Source organism: Ascaphus truei, chromosome 18 (assembly GCF_040206685.1).
Source record: "Ascaphus truei isolate aAscTru1 chromosome 18, aAscTru1.hap1, whole genome shotgun sequence".
In the NCBI taxonomy this organism is placed as follows: Eukaryota; Metazoa; Chordata; class Amphibia; order Anura; family Ascaphidae; genus Ascaphus; species Ascaphus truei.
Window position 1 is genome coordinate 819,476 of NC_134500.1, and position 19,679 is coordinate 839,154.

Here is a 19,679-nt window from a genome sequence, read left to right on the forward strand (position 1 = left end):
TATATTACCCTCGGGTAGTGCTGGGTGTAACACACAATGTATATTACCCTCGGGTAGTGCTGGGTGTAACACACAATGTATATTACCCTCGGGTAGTGCTGGGTGTAACACACAATGTATATTACCCTCGGGTAGTGCTGGGTGTAACACACAATGTATATTACCCTCGGGTAGTGCTGGGTGTAACACACAATGTATATTACCCTCGGGTAGTGCTGGGTGTAACACACAATGTATATTACCCTCGGGTAGTGCTGGGTGTAACACACAATGTATATTACCCTCGGGTAGTGCTGGGTGTAACACACAATGTATATTACCCTCGGGTAGTGCTGGGTGTAACACACAATGTATATTACCCTCGGGTAGTGCTGGGTGTAACACACAATGTATATTACCCTCGGGTAGTGCTGGGTGTAACACACAATGTATATTACCCTCGGGTAGTGCTGGGTGTAACACACAATGTATATTACCCTCGGGTAGTGCTGGGTGTAACACACAATGTATATTACCCTCGGGTAGTGCTGGGTGTAACACACAATGTATATTACCCTCGGGTAGTGCTGGGTGTAACACACAATGTATATTACCCTCGGGTAGTGCTGGGTGTAACACACAATGTATATTACCCTCGGGTAGTGCTGGGTGTAACACACAATGTATATTACCCTCGGGTAGTGCTGGGTGTAACACACAATGTATATTACCCTCGGGTAGTGCTGGGTGTAACACACAATGTATATTACCCTCGGGTAGTGCTGGGTGTAACACACAATGTATATTACCCTCGGGTAGTGCTGGGTGTAACACACAATGTATATTACCCTCGGGTAGTGCTGGGTGTAACACACAATGTATATTACCCTCGGGTAGTGCTGGGTGTAACACACAATGTATATTACCCTCGGGTAGTGCTGGGTGTAACACACAATGTATATTACCCTCGGGTAGTGCTGGGTGTAACACACAATGTATATTACCCTCGGGTAGTGCTGGGTGTAACACACAATGTATATTACCCTCGGGTAGTGCTGGGTGTAACACACAATGTATATTACCCTCGGGTAGTGCTGGGTGTAACACACAATGTATATTACCCTCGGGTAGTGCTGGGTGTAACACACAATGTATATTACCCTCGGGTAGTGCTGGGTGTAACACACAATGTATATTACCCTCGGGTAGTGCTGGGTGTAACACACAATGTATATTACCCTCGGGTAGTGCTGGGTGTAACACACAATGTATATTACCCTCGGGTAGTGCTGGGTGTAACACACAATGTATATTACCCTCGGGTAGTGCTGGGTGTAACACACAATGTATATTACCCTCGGGTAGTGCTGGGTGTAACACACAATGTATATTACCCTCGGGTAGTGCTGGGTGTAACACACAATGTATATTACCCTCGGGTAGTGCTGGGTGTAACACACAATGTATATTACCCTCGGGTAGTGCTGGGTGTAACACACAATGTATATTACCCTCGGGTAGTGCTGGGTGTAACACACAATGTATATTACCCTCGGGTAGTGCTGGGTGTAACACACAATGTATATTACCCTCGGGTAGTGCTGGGTGTAACACACAATGTATATTACCCTCGGGTAGTGCTGGGTGTAACACACAATATATATTACCCTCGGGTAGTGCTGGGTGTAACACAATGTATATTACCCTCGGGTAGTGCTGGGTGTAACACAATGTATATTACCCTCGGGTAGTGCTGGGTGTAACACAATGTATATTACCCTCGGGTAGTGCTGGGTGTAACACAATGTATATTACCCTCGGGTAGTGCTGGGTGTAACACAATGTATATTACCCTCGGGTAGTGCTGGGTGTAACAAACAATGTATATTACCCTCGGGTAGTGCTGGGTGTAACACACAATGTATATTACCCTCGGGTAGTGCTGGGTGTAACACACAATGTATATTACCCTCGGGTAGTGCTGGATGTAACACACAATGTATATTACCCTCGGGTAGTGCTGGATGTAACACACAATGTATATTACCCTCGGGTAGTGCTGGGTGTAACACACAATGTATATTACCCTCGGGTAGTGCTGGGTGTAACACACAATGTATATTACCCTCGGGTAGTGCTGGGTGTAACACAATGTATATTACCCTCGGGTAGTGCTGTGTGTAACACACAATGTATATTACCCTCGGGTAGTGCTGGGTGTAACACACAATGTATATTACCCTCGGGTAGTGCTGGGTGTAACACACAATGTATATTACCCTCGGGTAGTGCTGGGTGTAACACACAATGTATATTACCCTCGGGTAGTGCTGGGTGTAACACACAATGTATATTACCCTCGGGTAGTGCTGGGTGTAACACACAATGTATATTACCCTCGGGTAGTGCTGGGCGTAACACACAATGTATATTACCCTCGGGTAGTGCTGGGTGTAACACACAATGTATATTACCCTCGGGTAGTGCTGGGGGTAACACACAATGTATATTACCCTCGGGTAGTGCTGGGTGTAACACACAATGTATATTACCCTCGGGTAGTGCTGGGTGTAACACACAATGTATATTACCCTCGGGTAGTGCTGGGTGTAACACAATGTATATTACCCTCGGGTAGTGCTGGGTGTAACACACAATGTATATTACCCTCGGGTAATGCTGGGTGTAACACACAATGTATATTACCCTCGGGTAGTGCTGGGTGTAACACACAATGTATATTACCCTCGGGTAGTGCTGGGTGTAACACACAATGTATATTACCCTCGGGTAGTGCTGGGTGTAACACACAATGTATATTACCCTCGGGTAGTGCTGGGTGTAACACAATGTATATTACCCTCGGGTAGTGCTGGGTGTAACACACAATGTATATTACCATCGGGTAGTGCTGGGCGTAACACACAATGTATATTACCCTCGGGTAGTGCTGTGTGTAACACACAATGTATATTACCCTCGGGTAGTGCTGGGTGTAACACAATGTATATTACCCTCGGGTAGTGCTGGGTGTAACACACAATGTATATTACCCTCGGGTAGTGCCGAGCGTAACACAATGTATATTACCCTCGGGTAGTGCTGAGCGTAACACAATGTATATTACCCTCGGGTAGTGCCGAGCGTAACACAATGTATATTACCCTCGGGTAGTGCTGGGTGTAACACAATGTATATTACCCTCGGGTAGTGCTGGGTGTAACACACAATGTATATTACCCTCGGGTAGTGCTGGGTGTAACACACAATGTATATTACCCTCGGGTAGTGCTGGGTGTAACACACAATGTATATTACCCTCGGGTAGTGCTGGATGTAACACACAATGTATATTACCCTCGGGTAGTGCCGAGCGTAACACAATGTATATTACCCTCGGGTAGTGCTGGGTGTAACACAATGTATATTACCCTCGGGTAGTGCTGGGTGTAACACACAATGTATATTACCCTCGGGTAGTGCTGGGTGTAACACACAATGTATATTACCCTCGGGTAGTGCTGGGTGTAACACAATGTATATTACCCTCGGGTAGTGCTGGGTGTAACACACAATGTATATTACCCTCGGGTAGTGCTGGGTGTAACACACAATGTATATTACCCTCGGGTAGTGCTGGGTGTAACACACAATGTATATTACCCTCGGGTAGTGCTGGGTGTAACACACAATGTATATTACCCTCGGGTAGTATGGGTGTAACACACAATGTATATTACCCTCGGGTAGTGCTGGGTGTAACACACAATGTATATTACCCTCGGGTAGTGCTGGGTGTAACACACAATGTATATTACCCTCGGGTAATGCTGGGTGTAACACACAATGTATATTACCCTCGGGTAGTGCTGGGTGTAACACACAATGTATATTACCCTCGGGTAGTGCTGGGTGTAACACACAATGTATATTACCCTCGGGTAGTGCTGGGTGTAACACACAATGTATATTACCCTCGGGTAGTGCTGGGCGTAACACACAATGTATATTACCCTCGGGTAGTGCTGGGTGTAACACACAATGTATATTACCCTCGGGTAGTGCTGGGTGTAACACACAATGTATATTACCCTCGGGTAATGCTGGGTGTAACACAATGTATATTACCCTCGGGTAGTGCTGTGTGTAACACACAATGTATATTACCCTCGGGTAGTGCTGGGTGTAACACACAATGTATATTACCCTCGGGTAGTGCTGGGTGTAACACACAATGTATATTACCCTCGGGTAGTGCTGGGTGTAACACACAATGTATATTACCCTCGGGTAGTGCTGGGTGTAACACACAATGTATATTACCCTCGGGTAGTGCTGGGTGTAACACACAATGTATATTACCCTCGGGTAGTGCTGGGTGTAACACACAATGTATATTACCCTCGGGTAGTGCTGGGCGTAACACACAATGTATATTACCCTCGGGTAGTGCTGGGTGTAACACACAATGTATATTACCCTCGGGTAGTGCTGGGGGTAACACACAATGTATATTACCCTCGGGTAGTGCTGGGTGTAACACACAATGTATATTACCCTCGGGTAGTGCTGGGTGTAACACACAATGTATATTACCCTCGGGTAGTGCTGGGTGTAACACAATGTATATTACCCTCGGGTAGTGCTGGGTGTAACACACAATGTATATTACCCTCGGGTAATGCTGGGTGTAACACACAATGTATATTACCCTCGGGTAGTGCTGGGTGTAACACACAATGTATATTACCCTCGGGTAGTGCTGGGTGTAACACACAATGTATATTACCCTCGGGTAGTGCTGGGTGTAACACACAATGTATATTACCCTCGGGTAGTGCTGGGTGTAACACAATGTATATTACCCTCGGGTAGTGCTGGGTGTAACACACAATGTATATTACCATCGGGTAGTGCTGGGCGTAACACACAATGTATATTACCCTCGGGTAGTGCTGGGTGTAACACACAATGTATATTACCCTCGGGTAGTGCTGTGTGTAACACACAATGTATATTACCCTCGGGTAGTGCTGGGTGTAACACAATGTATATTACCCTCGGGTAGTGCTGGGTGTAACACACAATGTATATTACCCTCGGGTAGTGCCGAGCGTAACACAATGTATATTACCCTCGGGTAGTGCTGAGCGTAACACAATGTATATTACCCTCGGGTAGTGCCGAGCGTAACACAATGTATATTACCCTCGGGTAGTGCTGGGTGTAACACAATGTATATTACCCTCGGGTAGTGCTGGGTGTAACACACAATGTATATTACCCTCGGGTAGTGCTGGGTGTAACACACAATGTATATTACCCTCGGGTAGTGCTGGGTGTAACACACAATGTATATTACCCTCGGGTAGTGCTGGATGTAACACACAATGTATATTACCCTCGGGTAGTGCCGAGCGTAACACAATGTATATTACCCTCGGGTAGTGCTGGGTGTAACACAATGTATATTACCCTCGGGTAGTGCTGGGTGTAACACACAATGTATATTACCCTCGGGTAGTGCTGGGTGTAACACACAATGTATATTACCCTCGGGTAGTGCTGGGTGTAACACAATGTATATTACCCTCGGGTAGTGCTGGGTGTAACACACAATGTATATTACCCTCGGGTAGTGCTGGGTGTAACACACAATGTATATTACCCTCGGGTAGTGCTGGGTGTAACACACAATGTATATTACCCTCGGGTAGTGCTGGGTGTAACACACAATGTATATTACCCTCGGGTAGTATGGGTTTAACACACAATGTATATTACCCTCGGGTAGTGCTGGGTGTAACACACAATGTATATTACCCTCGGGTAGTGCTGGGTGTAACACACAATGTATATTACCCTCGGGTAATGCTGGGTGTAACACACAATGTATATTACCCTCGGGTAGTGCTGGGTGTAACACACAATGTATATTACCCTCGGGTAGTGCTGGGTGTAACACACAATGTATATTACCCTCGGGTAGTGCTGGGTGTAACACACAATGTATATTACCCTCGGGTAGTGCTGGGCGTAACACACAATGTATATTACCCTCGGGTAGTGCTGGGTGTAACACACAATGTATATTACCCTCGGGTAGTGCTGGGTGTAACACACAATGTATATTACCCTCGGGTAGTGCTGGGTGTAACACACAATGTATATTACCCTCGGGTAGTGCTGGGTGTAACACACAATGTATATTACCCTCGGGTAGTGCTGGGTGTAACACACAATGTATATTACCCTCGGGTAGTGCTGGGTGTAACACACAATGTATATTACCCTCGGGTAATGCTGGGTGTAACACACAATGTATATTACCCTCGGGTAGTGCTGGGTGTAACACAATGTATATTACCCTCGGGTAGTGCTGGGTGTAACACACAATGTATATTACCCTCGGGTAGTGCTGGGTGTAACACACAATGTATATTACCCTCGGGTAGTGCTGGGTGTAACACAATGTATATTACCCTCGGGTAGTGCTGTGTGTAACACACAATGTATATTACCCTCGGGTAGTGCCGAGCGTAACACAATGTATATTACCCTCGGGTAGTGCTGGGTGTAACACAATGTATATTACCCTCGGGTAGTGCTGGGTGTAACACACAATGTATATTACCCTCGGGTAGTGCTGGGTGTAACACAATGTATATTACCCTCGGGTAGTGCCGAGCGTAACACAATGTATATTACCCTCGGGTAGTGCTGGGTGTAACACACAATGTATATTACCCTCGGGTAGTGCTGGGTGTAACACACAATGTATATTACCCTCGGGTAGTGCTGGGGGTAACACACAATGTATATTACCCTCGGGTAGTGCTGGGTGTAACACACAATGTATATTACCCTCGGGTAGTGCTGGGTGTAACACACAATGTATATTACCCTCGGGTAGTGCTGGGTGTAACACACAATGTATATTACCCTCGGGTAGTGCTGGGTGTAACACACAATGTATATTACCCTCGGGTAGTGCTGGGTGTAACACACAATGTATATTACCCCCGGGTAGTGCTGGGTGTAACACACAATGTATATTACCCTCGGGTAGTGCTGGGTGTAACACACAATGTATATTACCCTCGGGTAATGCTGGGTGTAACACAATGTATATTACCTTCGGGTAGTGCTGGGTGTAACACACAATGTATATTACCCTCGGGTAGTGCTGGGTGTAACACACAATGTATATTACCCCCGGGTAGTGCTGGGTGTAACACACAATGTATATTACCCTCGGGTAGTGCTGGGTGTAACACAATGTATATTACCTTCGGGTAGTGCTGGGTGTAACACACAATGTATATTACCCTCGGGTAGTGCTGGGTGTAACACACAATGTATATTACCCTCGGGTAGTGCTGGGTGTAACACAATGTATATTACCCTCGGGTAGTGCTGGGTGTAACACACAATGTATATTACCCTCGGGTAGTGCTGGGTGTAACACACAATGTATATTACCCTCGGGTAGTGCTGGGTGTAACACACAATGTATATTACCCTCGGGTAGTGCTGGGTGTAACACACAATGTATATTACCCTCGGGTAGTGCTGGGTGTAACACACAATGTATATTACCCTCGGGTAGTGCTGGGTGTAACACACAATGTATATTACCCTCGGGTAGTGCTGGGTGTAACACACAATGTATATTACCCCCGGGTAGTACTGGGTGTAACACAATGTATATTACCCTCGAGTAGTGCTGGGCGTAACACAATGTATATTACCCTCGGGTAGTGCTGGGTGTAACACACAATGTATATTACCCTCGGGTAGTGCTGGGTGTAACACACAATGTATATTACCCTCGGGTAGTGCTGGGTGTAACACAATGTATATTACCCTCGGGTAGTGCTGGGTGTAACACACAATGTATATTACCCTCGGGTAGTGCTGGGTGTAACACAATGTATATTACCCTCGGGTAGTGCTGGGCGTAACACACAATGTATATTACCCTCGGGTAGTGCTGGGGGTAACACACAATGTATATTACCCTCGGGTAGTGCTGGGTGTAACACACAATGTATATTACCCTCGGGTAGTGCTGGGTGTAACACACAATGTATATTACCCTCGGGTAGTGCTGGGTGTAACACACAATGTATATTACCCTCGGGTAGTGCTGGGTGTAACACACAATGTATATTACCCTCGGGTAGTGCTGGGTGTAACACACAATGTATATTACCCTCGGGTAGTGCTGGGTGTAACACAATGTATATTACCCTCGGGTAGTGCCGAGCGTAACACAATGTATATTACCCTCGGGTAGTGCTGGGTGTAACACACAATGTATATTACCCTCGGGTAGTGCTGGGTGTAACACAATGTATATTACCCTCGGGTAGTGCTGGGGGTAACACACAATGTATATTACCCTCGGGTAGTGCTGGGTGTAACACACAATGTATATTACCCTTGGGTAGTGCTGGGTGTAACACAATGTATATTACCCTCGGGTAGTGCTGGGTGTAACACACAATGTATATTACCCTCGGGTAGTGCTGGGTGTAACACACAATGTATATTACCCTCGGGTAGTGCTGGGTGTAACACACAATGTATATTACCCTCGGGTAGTGCTGGGGGTAACACACAATGTATATTACCCTCGGGTAGTGCTGGGTGTAACACACAATGTATATTACCCTCGGGTAGTGCTGGGTGTAACACACAATGTATATTACCCTCGGGTAGTGCTGGGTGTAACACACAATGTATATTACCCTCGGGTAGTGCTGGGTGTAACACAATGTATATTACCCTCGGGTAGTGCTGGGTGTAACACAATGTATATTACCCTCGGGTAGTGCTGGGTGTAACACAATGTATATTACCCTCGGGTAGTGCTGGGTGTAACACAATGTATATTACCCTCGGGTAGTGCTGGGTGTAACACACAATGTATATTACCCTCGGGTAGTGCTGGGTGTAACACACAATGTATATTACCCTCGGGTAGTGCTGGGTGTAACACACAATGTATATTACCCTCGGGTAGTGCTGGGTGTAACACACAATGTATATTACCCTCGGGTAGTGCTGGGTGTAACACACAATGTATATTACCCTCGGGTAGTGCTGGGTGTAACACACAATGTATATTACCCTCGGGTAGTGCTGGGTGTAACACACAATGTATATTACCCTCGGGTAGTGCTGGGTGTAACACACAATGTATATTACCCTCGGGTAGTGCTGGGTGTAACACACAATGTATATTACCCTCGGGTAGTGCTGGGGGTAACACACAATGTATATTACCCTCGGGTAGTGCTGGGTGTAACACACAATGTATATTACCCTCGGGTAGTGCTGGGTGTAACACACAATGTATATTACCCTCGGGTAGTGCTGGGTGTAACACACAATGTATATTACCCTCGGGTAGTGCTGGGTGTAACACACAATGTATATTACCCTCGGGTAGTGCTGGGGGTAACACACAATGTATATTACCCTCGGGTAGTGCTGGGTGTAACACACAATGTATATTACCCTCGGGTAGTGCTGGGTGTAACACAATGTATATTACCCTCGGGTAGTGCTGTGTGTAACACACAATGTATATTACCCTCGGGTAGTGCTGGGTGTAACACAATGTATATTACCCTCGGGTAGTGCCGAGCGTAACACAATGTATATTACCCTCGGGTAGCGCTGGGTGTAACATGCAATAGGCTCAGACCTTTTTGATATGACCTATGGTACATTTATGACCAGTCCTAGTAGCCGTGTTGCTGCGCTCTCTGGCAATGAAGGGGTTAAAGGCGACATGTACATTTGTGATCACAGTTTGTTAGGATGCTGCAATATAAAGTGTTTCCGACTATGACTTGCAGCGTTGTGTGAGCGATCTCTGAGTTTATTATATAGCAATTCTGAGTAACATCACACCTCTACCTGTTAAAGCTTCTACTTGGAGAACTGACACCTATCACAATATAAATATAGGAGCCTCTAATTATTACACAACCAATAAAGAATCTGGAACACTCTGGGTTAAAGAATAGTGGGTGTCCCATATTACTAATGTGGAAGGGTTCATCTTTGTGTTGGTTCTATGTTAGCTTATTGTTATATTGTTAGCTTATTGTTATATTGTTACCTTATTGTTATATTGTTAGCTTATTGTTATATTGTTAGCTTATTGTTATATTGTTAGCTTATTGCTATGTTAGAGGATTATTTGGGGAGACTAAAAAGATGCTCTTTATTATTATATGGTGCAGGAGTTTTGCAGGTGCCTTAGGGCAGGGGTGCACAAACTTTCCCCGCTGCACCCCCCTGCCTGCTCTCCTCCCCTGCTGGCACCCCCTGCCTTCTCTCCCCCCTGCTCGGGACCCCTGCCTGCTCTCCCCCCCCCCTGCTCACGCCCCCCACCTGCTCCCCCCCCCTGCCTTAGGGAGTTATCTGAAAATTAAAAGATGCATTAAATAATTGTGATAGAATAAAAATGTCTAATTTCCCAATAATATAATCATTTTGATGATTACAGATTTTTCAGGAATTCAATTTAATTTATCTAAGAAGGCTGGAATCAGGCATTATTTTAGGATCTATTTTAAACCTCGAGCACAGAAATTTTACACCAAATCCAGTCCTATTTCTGAACCAGGAAATGGGACAAAAAAAATGATAATGGTAACTTTTCCTGGAATGTGAAGTGAACGATTCGCTTTTCCAACACAAGCATCTGGAAACCAAAATATGTTTTACTTGCTTTAAATGAAGCTGTTTCTTTACTTTCTGTGCTGCAGGTGGTGTAGGAAATGCTGTGTACTAACCCTTCCCTGTTATTCCCAAAGGCTTATACCTCACGCTGGCAGTGGGCTAGCCACGTATTGCAGGGAAAGGGTTTTACGTTTAAGCACCGCGCATATTCATTCCTTGGTATACATTAGAATAAAATGGCTCACCTGGGCATATCGGCCTGCACATATCACGCCGTTCCATCGCGGCACTGTAAGACATCCAGGATGACGCAGAAGGTAATTGTCAGCCCGTCCAATGAAGGTGTCCGGGTAGCCCGTCACTGAGCCATCCAGGTCATGAAAGATCGAGACTTTGTCACCATCATTGTCATTCAATCCAAACCACTGCCCCGGCCGACCAAAAAATACTTTAAGTCCAACCTGGGGAAAAAACACACATGGGTGTAAAGCGTAAACCTGCTTCCATTTAATGCACCCATCATTCAAGCTCGTCACTGGCAAAGTGGCTGGATACACATTGCCGGCAATAACAGTTATTAAAGCTTTTTTTTTTGACTGCGAAGTGGTTAATATTTGAGATAGAGAAATAGTTATCAGCTACAAGGATCCCAGCAGTGAGCAGCGTTCATCTGCTGAAAATGAATAGTGCAAGTTTCTCATCAGCATCAGTTCTGCAGATGTCGTTACTCAGCAGCTCCCACTGTCATCTGGGAAGCTACGCTCTCTGAGCCAGCGGAGAACAGGCGAGAAGATACAACATTGTGGTGAAATGGCTAATACGAGTGGTCTTGCGGCTAACCCTCGTTATTTTAGTAACTCACTTTACCTCCATGTGCCACATATACTGAACAATAACACAGGAAATGCCTCGTATTACTAAATTAGGAAGTACAGAACGTTATCTTCTTCATTACCAATGACAAAGTAGCACGTAAATATAGGTGCAACCAGTGTGAAGCACGAGAGGGATACGTTGCACCAGGAGGGATACGTTGCACCAGGGGGGATACGTTGCACCAGGGGGGATACGTTGCACCAGGGGGGATACGTTGCACCAGGGGGGACACGTTGCACCAGGGGGGATACGTTACACCAAGGGGGATAAGTTGCACCAAGGGGGGATATGTTGCACCAGGGGGGATACGTTGCACGAGGGGGGATACGTTGCACCAGGGGGGATACGTTGCACCAGGGGGGATACGTTGCACCAGGGGGGATATGTTGCACTAAAGGGGATACGTTGCACGAGAGGAATACGTTGGTCCTACTTGATATACTTTTGGGTTGTCTGATCCCCATATCCAGGATGAAGATGTAGAAGTAGGAGTAGGAGTTGGAGTAGGAGTAGGAGTAGGAGTTGGAGTTGGAGTAGGAGTAGGAGTAGGAGTAGGAGGAGAGAGTTTCTGCTGCAGAGAAGTCTTGTGAGAGTGACATTGCTTAGAAATGCAGAATATGTTACAGGTTAGCAGATATAAACTATTATCAAGAAGAAATGTAGTGACAATGTCACCGAGACATGGAAGACAATATCAAGGTGACACTGCAAAGGGAAGCACTGGAGCTGCTGTGTAACAGCTCTGCCATTCCTCGTTCAATCCTTCCTGCCAAAGTGCTTGTGTTCCCTGGAGAATACGCACTGTGTGTTGTGCGGGACTCGTGGCTTGTAGAGGAATTAGTGCACATCATGTTACACAATCCTCAGGATGATGTTCCAAGTTCTTATTAAATCACCTTGTTTGTTACATGTCTAATGTTGAGATAATAATTAGGACATAGTAGGAAACACAAGCAAACAGCTTCTATATATGGAAATGTACATCATGTTCACTTTGAGGAGAGTAATCTGGGAGCCGTTTCCTGTTGTGTTACACAAGAAATTGTACAAACAACAAACAGATATATTTTCTCTGTACAGCCACAATGACAGGGATGGTGCGCCATACTGATTGAGCCATGCTACTCTTTAAGGCACTTTCCCGCACCCATTGAAGTTACTGTACCATAAAGTGTCTTCTAGTGCAAGAAGGGGTTGTATAGAGTAGCACCAGTTAGTAAAAATGGGCCTAAATGTGTCTATTCTGTTAATATTGTGCAACATAATTATGTTTAAACAATCTCCCCGATCTCTTCCTTGACTAAAAACTTATTACACCCCGAGTGCCAGAGTGGCAGCTAAACATTGCTTTAATTGCATTAACCTCTACATTGCCAGGGAGCCGGGAAATAGGCCCTCAATGTCTGACAGGCCCTTGGTGATGTATAATACTGAAGCATCAGTTCAGCATCTTTTGCATTAGAGTGGTTAATGAAACTCCTATACAGCAGTTGAATACGGGATGAGCTAAATCGCTGCCTCTAATGGGCCTTTGCCTACAAATGTGAACAGCACCACCTTGATTCAGAGCACAGGGCAGACTGGGTGGGCTGAGTGGTTCTTATTCCATGTTGGTGTGTCTCTCTAACACAGCCCGGAGCAAGAGATCTCTGTTACTGGCACACATTCTCTGTTACTGAATCCGAAGTGTGCTGTGGCTTTTTCTGTGTATAACACAATTTGGAATAATTACATGGTGTGCTTCTCCTTATTTATTTCATTATTTAACAGCATTTGCTCTGTTTGGGCCAATGAGCTTACAGTCTAGTTTTGAGATCCAGGGCACAAAGAGATAAAGTTACGTTCCCATTGAGTCCTTGATTACAAGAGCTTGCAGTATAAAAGTGACATTTGTAAGACACAAAGATAAAGATATATGCCCAAGATCACACAGCAGTTTGAGCGTTCTACCAAACGTACTTTATGCATAGTTCAGTACCCAAGCCACCATAGCTAAAGGCACCTGCAAATTTAGACAGAATCCCTTCCCTGAGAGGGATATCCCTCTCCTCTGCACTGTATCTACTGGAAGTGGGAGGCAGTTGAAACAAAATAGATCATCACAAATCAAACTGCTAACAAGTTTTGTCCTGATTTCTTGGCACAAGACTGTCAAACAATGTACATTTTCAGAATTCATTTTCCACATCAAAAGGTTAGAGGGAGAGATTAGTGCGCGTCTGCGTGGGAAGCTTCATCCTACGGCAGCACTTTGTCCTGGTATTAGGGTCACTTAGTAAAGGTGGGGTTATGTGGACACAGCTTTCTCTCCATAAAGACTTTCTGTTTAAACAACTTTTTCAAGACATATATTTGCTCAGAATGCTGAACCTTAACCCTTTGAGAGCCAAGAGAATGAAAACCTTTTGGCAGAGGTGTGGTTAAGTCCTTTGGGGCCATATGGACTTGCAGTCCATTGTGCATGTTCTGTAAATTGCAGAAAAAGGGTTAATCCTAATTCTACTAAATCTTCTCTTTCTCTTGCAAGACTCAGCGGGTTCCGGCATTTCTGGGTGCAGCCCAGAGACTGGTTCAGACAATACCTCTGCTTTATGATGGATAATGAAAAGAGTATCAGTTCAGCTAAATACCACCTGGGACAGGGAGGTTGGGGCAACCTGCAGGACATGAAGTTACCAAAGGTTCATCTCCGAGAACTCAGCACGGGAAGGGGAGCCAAGGCAAACATACTGACAGACTGGAAGCAACGGCTGGAACACAACAATGACTCCGGCAGAACAAGCTTAGCTCTCTCTGTGCCAACATCTATCTTCATGTGAGCAACACATTCTGATGTATAGGTTAGTACTCTTTGCGTGGTGCAGATCAATGCCTTGCTGGCCTCTCTGGTAACAAAAGGGTTAGTGATGAAGTTAAAGCATCTGCTGCAAAAAAATCTCCCTCTATTGAAAACAAGAATGCTGCATTGTATAATGATGCCGAGTATTAAAAATACCAAAGCCCATTGCCTTTAATCCATTACTGCCATTAAAGCCTGCAAGACACAGAGAAATGGGCAGCTTATAGTGCAGCAAAGAAATGCCAAGCTTTTCTAATAGTTATTGAGCCCACGTTAAAAACTCTACATCTCCTAGTACTCTCCCAAATTCACTTACAGTCCTCTCCATCCTGATCTGGGACACATTGTTCTGAGGGGTGATCTGCCAGGAATTCTTCAGGAAGAAAGCAATAGCACTGGAAGGTCTGTCCACAGTGGGGAGGAATTTCATGAAAGTGCATTTTTTTAGCCTCACCGGCCCATCGTATATCTGGAAACCACGGATCGGAAACGTTCTATAAAGAAAATGACATTGTTATGTTGCACCAAGATCCTCTCCTCAGCTTTCAGTTAGTAGCCCATAATGTATTACTGGATAAACCCCAAATTAAATAATGACAATGAAGGGATTCGTTGGTTAATTCTTAGTTACTAAAAAGAAGACAAGAATTTAAAATCCTATCCGGAGTTTTAATTGACAACAGGGGGACTGAAGAAGGTAGACAATGGTTTATCTTGTTCCATTTATTACTATGAAGTCAGATTTATGTACAGTCGCTGCCGTTCAAAGGGCTAGCTAGTGGAGCAGAAGGGATCTGAATATCCAGTGACACAAACAAAAAGCGAACTATAAAAGAACTAAAACATTGCCCAAATATCCATTTACACCATTTACCAGTATTCCCAAGAACACTTTAAAAAAATGATTTAAAAAATACACATTTGTCTGATTCTCTTTGGGTGGCCATTAAACATATGAATGAGATCAGTTCACCTTGGTCAGGATACTGCACCTTTATTACACCTCCTACATATCTCCCAAGGAGGTCGGAGACGGTGATCACGGGCGAAGGATAAATGAATGATTGAGTAGCCTACTTGTTCCGTGGCAGTGATCGCTGCTCTCCTGATCCTCCACGTCCCCAGTAGCTGTTCTGTCCGCCACGTGATCCCACATTTTCACTCTCTCCTACGAAGATGGAATCTGTGATCTCTAAGCTTGAGCCTTCATCAGTGGGGAAAGTTCCATCACTGAAAATACACCAATAAGGAAAGCACGGAGAAAAGAAGGGTATCCGTAATGTGTTACTTTCTCTTATTTGTCTATATACGGGGTGCACATGGTGGGGGAACTGCAAGCTTTCTAAAGTCTCTTCTTCAGGACATGCTACAATAGAAATATTCGTTAGATTTATACAAGAAAAAGCAAGACATCTATGGCCCTTAGTCTGTAAAGAGCGGCTTTTGAAGTCAATGTTTTTTCTTCCATATGTTGGGCCAGATCTGCGCTACACGCACTTTACAGAATAAGGGCCATAGAATAATCACATACAGTATGTGCATCTGCAGCTGTGTAGTACAAACGGTGTGTGTCACACAACACAAGCTAGTAACACTAACCCCAGAAAATAGGATGATTGAAAGAAATCTCAATGCTGCAAACGAAATTTACACTTTACTACATTTCAAAATGCGAGATTTCTAGGAACTTTATTATGAGTTGTGAAGGGGACAGGTTTGGGGCTGTATATTACTGAGCAGGAAACATTTGGTTACTGAAGAAACATTGCAGAATCTGTATATATTTACTGATTCCTAGTCTGGAGTAAACCTCTCTCTGCTGTATGCTCACACCTGACTATTTCTGGAGAAGAGGAGAACAAAATCTTCCAGAAGTGGTGAGGTGACAGAACAGGAGGGTGGGGAGGGGAGGATAATGGAATGGAAGGGCAAAGGAAGGGGGGGATAAAGGGAGAGGGGGATAAAGGGAGAGGGGGATATAGGGAGAGGGGGATATAGGGAGAGGGGGATATAGGGAGAGGGGGATATAGGGAAAGGGGGAGGTAAGGAATAAATCATAATTTTCTTAAGAAAATACTGTAATAATTTGCAAAAACCAACTGACAGAAAAAAAGGCTCAATTTATAATCTGATGATAAATGACTACTTACCTGGCTAATGTAAGTCCAATCCCATTGTCTGAAAACCTGTAAAAGAAGGAATATAAAAAGACCATACCCAATACCATTAGGTTTATTAACCGATAACTGACAGATGTAGAAAGATTTTGGTCTTAAGCCTGTCCCTCCAACCACCATGTATATTTAGAAGGAAAAAAAATCAGCTTTGGAATCTGAGGTATGAAATATAAATGGTTAGCCCTGTGCATCAGAAAGCACAAAACAAGGTGATATAGTGAAGTGACTCCTCAGATCCAAGGGTTTCTGGTAATCACCGCTGTAACTTACCCCGAGTTACGGAAAGTGATGTCACCACCTCTGGCCCACGCTCCATGGTCATTGTTTTTAAAAGCTATGAGACCGTCAATGACAGCAGGTACCCGCGGCTTGGCTGGATCGGAGTCCTGGTGAGGGCGGAACCTGCAGGGAAAGCAGAGTTTAGCCATTTGTTTGTATAAAGAACCAGCAAAGTAACTACACTCTGCTCAGTGCAGCAATAACAGCACAATGGGTCCCGCTACAATGGGTTTAAAACCTAATGTGTAGATTCAGAGGCACAAAGAGCTAATATAATTCAGATCACAAGTCACGCAGTTACGTTTTTAGCGTCAACCTGAGATATTCCAGTTAATAGGCTAGTGCCTTAACCACAAGGTAACCATGACTAAGCCATTGATTTCTATGTAATGTTTTGTCTTTTTCTAACCAAATGTTGAGGGACCTACAATATATGTCTGGTACCACTAACATGGTGAGAATAAATCCAGATATTTCGTCCATAAATACGGGATGTGATTGTTACCTATATAGTCATTCTAAATGGACACCTCCCTCAGTCATCGCTTCATCCAGACAAGTAATGGTGTCCACTCATCATAAGGAGGCGCGGGGAAAACATGAGTTGCTTCTGTGCATAGATTTGTAACGATGTAACCAATGAAATATTGGGTACTCACCTGGCATTATCCACAGTCAGATACTCCCTTGGGTTCTCAGCATTTGCAACTGTTGTCTTAACTCCTTTTCCAATAAATAATCCAGCCTTAAAAATACAATAGGTTTGATATCATTAGGTGAAATTAACATTTTTGATGGGTGTACAGTATGGAAAATGAACAAGAGATTCACCAGAGATCTAAGATTAGGGCAGGATTTGGAAACCATAGGATTACCTTAAAATTAGAATGTACTCTGTTGTTGTAAAATACTCCCAGTGGAGTAAACTCTGATTGGCTCTCTGCATATTGTCCCTCAGAGAGACCAGAGGGTACTCGGTGGAATATGAACCAGATGCCAACATCCTAAAAAAAAAAAACAAGTATAGCCGATTGTCAGAAGAATTAGAGCAGAATTAGGAGCCCATGCATAGACGATACAATGTACCAAGAGACAATACTAGTCTAATGTTAAGAACCTACCAGACCACCAACAATTCTTCTCCAGATACTCTCCCAGTCCATTTCAACAAATGTTTGTTACTTTTTTACATGACTGACTCTCCCATACTGTAATTAATATGTATTTATTCCACATACTGTAGTATCAGAGCTATTGACAGGTCTTGTCCATTTCAAAATTCCTACCTTTCTCAGTTTTGTTTCCTCTCATATTCTGGGCCCATGTGAAGTATCAATATTAAAGGGTATGTTAAAATGATATAAAAAAAGTGACAGGTAAATCTACATCAACCTATGCTAGATTTAGACGACAGATACTTTATCATATATCTGTACTTACAGTATATTGATCCAGAGGAAGGCAAACAAAAACCCCAGTGACATATCATCTAATGATATCTCATAAGGGGGAAATAAATTCCTTCCCGACTCCAAGAATTGGCAGTCAGATTAATCCCTGGATCAACATCCTTCCCATGTTTACTTATTTGGTATATCCCTGTATACCTTTCCGTTCTATCTGAAAGTTCTCCTGTAACATAAATGTACTATCAGCATGCAGGTCCCATGGCACTGATGTAGTTAGAAAATAAACTCTCTTACCTGAGCTCCTGCTGCAGCATTTCCAATCAGGTTATTATTGGGGTTTGCTATCCAAAATGTACTGACAGCCCTTTAGGTAGCAAGAAAATACAATCAAGCCACAGAATAAAAAGAACTGCAGATTATTTAAGAAGGTGTGCAATAAGCAGGACTTTTACAGAACAGGAACAGTATTTCCAAGTAACAAATAAAGGGCATTTCAATGTAAAGAACAAGTCTACTCCTCGATGAGCAACACAAGAATCTCAAAATGCCACATCATTCATGAGGGAAAATAAAATGTTGGTAAAAAAACAGTGTGTACTTCTTTATTTGAAAGTGGCATCTAACCCCAAAGGTCAGTTCTTTGAAAGAAAGAGTATAAGTTTTGGAGCTAGATGCTTTTCCCCAAAGACTCACATGCAGTCAGTGCTGGGCACGGGGATATAATCCCCATACACATTGTCCCGGATAGCAAGGCACATGGCTTCACTGCGGTCTGTAGGCAGGATGGTCCCAGCCTTGGTCAACAGTCCGAGGTTGTGATAAAATGTATTCCTTTGTTCCACACCATCCTCAAGAAAGAAGCAGTGGCCCAAGGTGTCATAACCAATGGTATCTTTCACCTGAACATGAAGCAAAAAATTGGGATTATTTACTTTAGAGACCTCATTAAAATATGTAAAAAATCAAGATTTACCCCATGTGTATATGCTGTAATATGAACTCATAATGCATTTTAAAGTTCAGTCGGTATTTTAGTTGGTAATAAAGCTTTATCAATCAGATTTGAGTTGCTGTATGTGAAGCAGAAAGTAGGTCTGTGTGAATATTTTTCATCTCATACCAGAAGGCCATGAGTCCCATGAATAGCGACACATCTGGAGAAACAGTGATGGATGGCAAGATTATCGATGTATGTAGGGGGATTATATTCTCCTTCCTCATCCACAGCTCCCACCATGTGAAAATGCACTGGGTAACTACCCAACACTTGCTGCCCCATCTTCGTTAGTTCCACTCCTGACATGTGAACTGAAGCAAAATGACATTGAATCTGTGGGGGGGGGGGGGGAAATCATCTTATTTATAAAGCTGCTCGTACTTTTCTGAACATCACACACATCATTACTGACTAGCTGCTAA

At 43.9% G+C, this 19,679-nt stretch overlaps 2 protein-coding genes across 3 annotated transcripts in view; both read right to left on the minus strand.

Annotated features, from left to right (window-relative positions):
• Positions 1–19,679, minus strand: part of CEMIP (cell migration inducing hyaluronidase 1) — a 150,356-nt gene that overhangs the window by 123,446 nt on the left and 7,231 nt on the right. The gene's annotated exons all lie outside the window — the stretch shown is intronic.
• LOC142468712 (cell surface hyaluronidase CEMIP2-like) overlaps positions 1–19,679 on the minus strand; it is an 89,500-nt gene that overhangs the window by 43,315 nt on the left and 26,506 nt on the right. Inside the window, 10 exon segments of the mRNA XM_075575142.1 lie at positions 10,926–11,141; positions 14,712–14,889; positions 15,473–15,625; positions 16,546–16,581; positions 16,843–16,974; positions 17,511–17,596; positions 17,727–17,855; positions 18,555–18,624; positions 18,954–19,159; positions 19,381–19,590. Of these exon segments, the coding sequence (XP_075431257.1) occupies positions 10,926–11,141; positions 14,712–14,889; positions 15,473–15,625; positions 16,546–16,581; positions 16,843–16,974; positions 17,511–17,596; positions 17,727–17,855; positions 18,555–18,624; positions 18,954–19,159; positions 19,381–19,590 (1,416 nt within the window).